General features: G+C 48.5%; 1 protein-coding gene across 5 annotated transcripts in view; it reads right to left on the bottom strand.

Moving 5' to 3' along the window:
• LOC119957965 (integrin alpha-D-like) overlaps window positions 1-4,672 on the bottom strand; it is a 148,506-nt gene extending 143,834 nt beyond the window's left edge. For all 5 annotated transcript variants that reach the window (XM_038786201.1, XM_038786204.1, XM_038786205.1 and 2 more), the window contains exon 1: window positions 4,521-4,672. In XM_038786201.1, coding sequence (XP_038642129.1) covers window positions 4,521-4,548 — 28 coding nt within the window. In that variant the 5' untranslated portion in view covers window positions 4,549-4,672. The remainder of the gene's footprint in view (window positions 1-4,520) is intronic.
• Between the last annotated feature and the right edge of the window lie 1,528 nt (window positions 4,673-6,200).

The raw sequence follows: 6,200 nt of genomic DNA, 5'->3' as shown, positions 1-6,200 counted from the left end.
GATAGAATCTATTCACATTTGGGAAAAAATAGACTTATCAGTGATAGGAAGTATGGTTTTGTGCAGGGAAGGTCATGTCTTACAAACCTAATAGAATTCTTTGAGGAAGTGACAAAGTTAATTGATGAGGGAAGGGCTGTAGATGTCATATATATGGACTTCAGTAAGGCGTTTGATAAGGTTTCCCATGGCAGGTTGATGGAAAAAGTGAAGTCGTATGGGGTTCAGGGTGTACTAGCTAGATGGATAAAGAACTGGCTGGGCAACAGGAGACAGAGAGTAGTGGTGGAAGGGAGTGTTTCAAAATGGAGAAAGGTGACTAGTGGTGTTCCACAGGGATCCGTGCTCGGACCACTGTTGTTTGTGATATACATAAATGATCTGGACGAAGGTGTAAGTTGTCTGATGAGCAAGTTTGGAGATTATACTAAGATTGGTGGAGTTGCAGATAGCGAGGAGGACTGTCAGAGAATACAACAAAATATAGATAGATTGGAGAGTTGGGCAGAGAAATGGCAGATGGAGATCAATCCAGGCAAATGTGAGGTGATGCATTTTGGAAGGTCTGACTCAAGAGCAGACTATATGGTCAATGGAAGAGTTCTGTGGAAAATTGATGTACAGAGAGATCTGGGAGTTCAGGTCCATTGTACCCTGAAGGTGGCAACGCAGGTCGATAGAGTGGTCAAGAAGGCATACAGCATGCTTGCCTTCATCGGATGGGGTATTGAGTACAAGAGTCGGCAGGTCATTTCACAGTTGTATAGGACTTTGGTTCGGCCACATTTGGAATACTGCGTGCAGTTCTGGTCGCCACATTACCAGAAGGATGTGGAATGCTTTGGAGATGGTGCAGAGGAGGTTCACCAGGATGTTGCCTGGTATGGAGGGTGCTGGCTATGAAGAAAGGTTGAGTAGGTTAGGATTGTTTTCGTTGGAAAGACGGAGGTTGAGGGGGGAACTGATTGAGGTCTACAAAATTATGAGAGGTATGGACAGGGTGGATAGCAACAAGCTTTTTCCAAGAGTGGGGGTGTCAGTTACAAGGGGTCACGATTTCAAGGTGAGAGGGGGAAAGTTTATGGGAGATGTGCGTGGAAAGTTTTTTACGCAGAGGGTGGTGGGTGCTTGGAATGCTTTGCCAGTGGAGGTGGTAGAGGCGGGCACGGTAGCATCATTTAAGATGCATCTGGACAGATAGAAGTAGATTCTTGGAAAATAGGCAACAGGTTTAGATAAAGGATCTGGATCGGCGCAGGCTGGGAGGGCCGAAGGGCCTGTTCCTGTGCTGTAATTTTCTTTGTTCTTTTCTTTGTTCTTTGTTCACCCTGAACCTTACAGTTTTGCCCCCTTGTAACAGCTCCATCCACCCGAGGAAATAGCCTCTGAACGTCCACTCTATCTATCCCCCTTATCATTTTATAAACCTCTATTAAGTCACCTCTCATCCTCCTCCGCTCCAAAGAGAAAAGCCCTAGCTCCCTCAACCTTTCCTCATAAGACCTACCCTCCAATCCTGGTAAAGCTCCTTTGCCCTTTCCAATGCTTCCACATCATTCCTATAGTGAGGTGACCAGAACTGCACACAATACTCCAAACGTGGTCTCACCAGGGTTATGTACATTTGCAGCATAACCCCACCGCTCTTAAACTCAAGCCCCCTGTTAATAAACGCTAGTCCTTCTTCACGGCTTTATCCACTTGAGTGGCAACCTTCAGAGATCTGTGGACATGAACCCCAAGATCTCTCTGTTCCTCCACTTTCCTCAGAACCCTGCCGTTGACCCTGTAATCCGCATTCAAATTTTTCCTACCAAAATAAATTACCTCGCACTTATCAGGGTTAAACTCCATCTGCCATGTTTTGGCCCAGCTCTGCATCCTATCAATGTCTCTTTGCAGCCTACAACAGCCCTCCACCTCATCCACTACTCCACCAATCTTGGTGTCATCAGCAAATTTACTGACCCACCCTTCAGCCCCCTCCTCCAAGTCATTGATAAAATTCACAAATAGCAGAGGACCCAGCACTGATCCCTGTGGTACACCGCTGGTAACTGGTCTCCCGTCTGAAAATTTTCCATCCACCAACCACCTTGTGATAGCCAGTTACTTATCCAATTGGCCAAATTTCCCTCGATCCCACACCTCCTTACTTTCTTCATGAGCCAACCATGGGGAACCTTATCGAACGCCTTACTAAAATCCATGTATACGACATCAACTGCTCCACCTTCATCTACACACTTAGTTACCTCCTCAAAGAATTCAATCAAATTTGTGAGGCAAGACTTACCCTGCACAAATCCGTGTTGACTATCCCGGAATAAGCTGAATCTTTCCAAATGGTCATAAATCCTATCCCTCAGGACCTTTTCCATTAACTTACCGACCACCGAAGTAAGACTAACTGGCCTATAATTATCAGGGTCATTCCTATTCCCTTTCTTGAATAGAAGAACAACATTCGCCACTCTCCAGTCCTCTGGCACTATCCCCATGGACAGTGAGGACCCAAAGATCAAAACCAATGGCTCTGCAATCTCATCCATTGCCTCCCAAAGAATCCTTGGATATATCCCATCCGGCCCAGGGGACTTGTCGACCCAAAGGTTTTTCAAAATTGCTAATACTTCCTCCCTCAGAACATATACCTCCTCCAGCCTACCCGCCTGTATCACACACTCTCATCCACAAAAACATGGCCCCTCTCCTTGGTAAACACTGAAGAAAAGCATTCTTTCAACGTCTCTCCTATCCCTTCTGACTCCATGCACAAGTTCCCACTCCTGTCCTTGACCGGCCCTAACCTCGCCCTGGTCATTCTTTTATTTCTCACATAAGAGTAAAAAGCCTTGGGGGGTTTTCCTTGATCCGACCCGCCAAGGACTTCTCATCCCCCTCCTAGCTCTCCTAAGCAGTTTTTTTTAGCTCATTCCCTGCTACCTTGTAACCCTCAAGTGACCCAACTGAACCTTATTTTCTCATCCTTACATCCGCTTCCTTTTTCCTCTTGACAAGACATTCAACCTCTTTTGTGAACCATGGTTCCCTCACAGGGCCATTTCCTCCCTGCCTGACAGGGACATACCTATCAAGGACACGCAGTTCCTTGAACAAGCTCCACTTTTCATTTGTGCCTTTCCCTGACAGTTTCTGTTCCCATCTTATGCTCCCTAATTCTTGCCTAATCACATCATAATTACCCCTCCCCCAATTATAAACCTTGCCCTGCCGTATGGCCCTATCCCTCTCCATTGCAATAGTGAAAGACACCGAATTGTGGTCACTATCTCCAAAGTGCTCTCCCACAAACAAATCTAACACTTGGCCCGGTTCATTACCCAGTACCAAATCCAATGTGGCCCCCCCTCTTGTCGGCCTATCCACTTATTGTGTCAGGAAACCCTCCTGCACACACTGTACAAAAACTGCCCCATCCGAACTGTTTTGACCTATAGAGGTTCCAATCAATATTTGGAAAGTTAACGTCACCCATGACAACTAACCTGAGACCTCCACACCTATTCATAATCTGCTTTGCAATTTCTTCCTCCGCATCTCTGTGACTATTTGGGGGCTTATAGAAAACTCCTAACAATGTGATTGCTCCTTTCCTATTTCTAACCTTACCCCAGTCGGCAGATCCCCTTCGAACTGCCATTTCTGCAGCCGTTAAACTATCCTTGATTAACAATGCTACTCCTCCACCTCTTTTACCACCTTCCCTACTCTTACTGAAACATCTATACCCCTGGAACTTCCAGCAACCATTCCTGTCCCTGTTCTAACCATGTCTCCGTTATGGCCACAACATCGTAGACCGAAGTACCATTCCACGCTCCAAGTTCACCTACCTTATTCCGGATGCTCCTTGCATTGAAGTAGACAAACTTCAACCCACCTTCCTGTCTGCCGGTACACTCCTGCGACCTTGATACCCTCCTCAGTACCTCACTACTCTCAACACTGGCTTCTGGACTACAGCTCATTTTCCCATCCCCCTGACTAATTAGATTAACCCCCCCCCCCCCCGAAGAGCCGTAGAAAATAACCTCCACATCCTACGTCCCTCCCTATTAGAGTAACCTCCTCCACTGCCTACAACTTGTTTGATCTCCTCCTGCAGCATCCTCCGGGATATCTGTGCTCCAAACATTCCAGACTCTTGGGCACCTCCATGATTTCCTCCACATTTGCCAGGATTCAAATCTCTGAGGCACCCCCCCCCCCCCCCCCCCCCCCCCCCGCACAGACAATGACCCAAGCCGGGAATCTGTCAAGCAATTGTGCTAACCACTTTGCCCCCGTGAGCCTGACTTGATTTGAACACGAAACGTCAACGTCCTGATCTGGCGTTGGGCATGCTACCTTTGGGGAACAACCTCATTAGCAAGTTTATAAGCCTGATCTGTGGTCCCTGTTCCTCACATCTCCCCACCTGATGGGTCTGCCCCTGCGCCCGGTCTCTGCAATGATTAATGTTTCAGCACGGTTTGATTACCCAGCCCAGAACTCACCCCAGTTATCAGGCATCAGTCTTTCCATCTTGAAACACACAGTGGCGTTACTGATTGTCTGGTTGCGAGGGATGGGTCGCTGACATCGATAAGCCTCATTGGCGATTTTAAGCGGAGTAACCACAATGGTAGCAGAGACGTTCAGGACAGGTCGGGAACTGCAAAGCCCAAAATGAACGATATTAGACAGAAAATAACAGAAAGCTCATACAATTAAGGGGCGGCTTTGTCCAGGCGCCAACATCGACATCACGTTTGGCAATCGGCCGGAGAATTAAAGTTCCTGACCAAATCGGCAAAGGCCCCGCTTTCGCGATGCTCAACCCCGGTCAAAGCAGCGTACGCAGAGAATACCACGTATCAACGTCCGAAGGACAAGACCACGGATGTGCTTCTGAGGCTGTGGAGGAATTTCTTGGTGAATCTGTGGAACTCTTTGCCGCCGAAGGCTGCGACACGGAGTGTCTTTAAGACAGAGATAGATAGGTTCTTGATTAATAAGGGATCAGGGTTTCTGGAGATGATACACCATCAATAACACACGGCGAGTGATGAACGTAACTGAAGCTTTAATACGTTAAACAGCAAGCTGGGGCCGGAGGCGGAGACTTGCCATCTTTATGCAGAAGCCCGAGGGGAGGAGCCACAGGTGGAGCCAGCCGAGACCAGTCCAGGCATTCACAATACAATACAATACATATAATGCAATAACGTGGTTTACCACATTCATCCCCTGTTTAGAAAAAGAGTCCGGCGGGGCTGAAGTGGTCTTAAAGGTCAAGTCTATTGGGGGCCTTGACCTTCCGCTATGATCGCCTCAGTCCCGGCTGTGGTGTGGGCGACGGCATCGAGACCTGCACATCCGGGAGCGTGTCGACTTCTTCTTCACCCAGTACAGCACGGTGGCATTGTGGTTAGCACAATTGCTTCACAGCTCCAGGTTCCCAGGTTCGATTCCGGCTTGGGTCACTGTCTGTGCGGAGTCTGCACATCCTCCCCGCGTGTGCGTGGGTTTCCTCCGGGTGCTCCGGTTTCCTCCCACAGTCCAAAGATGTGCAGGTTAGCATAGAATTTACAGTGCAGAAGGAGGCCATTCGGCCCATCGAGTCTGCACCAGCTCTTGGAAAGAGCGCCCAACCCAAGCCCACACCTCCACCCTATCCCCATAACCCAGTAACCCCACCCAACACTAAGGGCAATTTAGCATGGCCAATCCACCTAACATGCACATCTTTGGACTGTGGGAGAAAACCCGAGCACCCGGTGGAAACCAACGCACACACTGGGAGGATGTGCAGACTCCACACAGACGGCGTAGATTGGCCATGATAAATTGCCCTTGTTGTCTAAAATTGCCCTTAGTGTTGGGTGGGGTTACTGGGTTATAGGGATAGGGTGGAGGTGTTGACCTTGGGTAGTGTGCTTTTTCCAAGAATCGATGGGCCGAATGGCCTCCTTCTGCACTGTAAATTCTATGATAATCTATGTTGAATCGGCGAAGGGGAGTGTGATAGTCGGTATTAGGGGTATTACGGTACCCTGGATGATGTTGGAGGTACCTGATTGGTGTGGGAGGTACTTGAGACTGCTGTATCATTGGTGACGCCTGCCCGCTGGTTCCGCCCAGTAAGGCGGAGTATAAGAGTCTGTGTCTCCCTAGCAGCAGCATTCTGTACCTGC

The sequence above is a fragment of the Scyliorhinus canicula genome, chromosome 27 (assembly GCF_902713615.1).
Source record: "Scyliorhinus canicula chromosome 27, sScyCan1.1, whole genome shotgun sequence".
NCBI lineage: Eukaryota > Metazoa > Chordata > Chondrichthyes > Carcharhiniformes > Scyliorhinidae > Scyliorhinus > Scyliorhinus canicula.
This window is presented reverse-complemented; position numbering and strand designations above follow the sequence as displayed.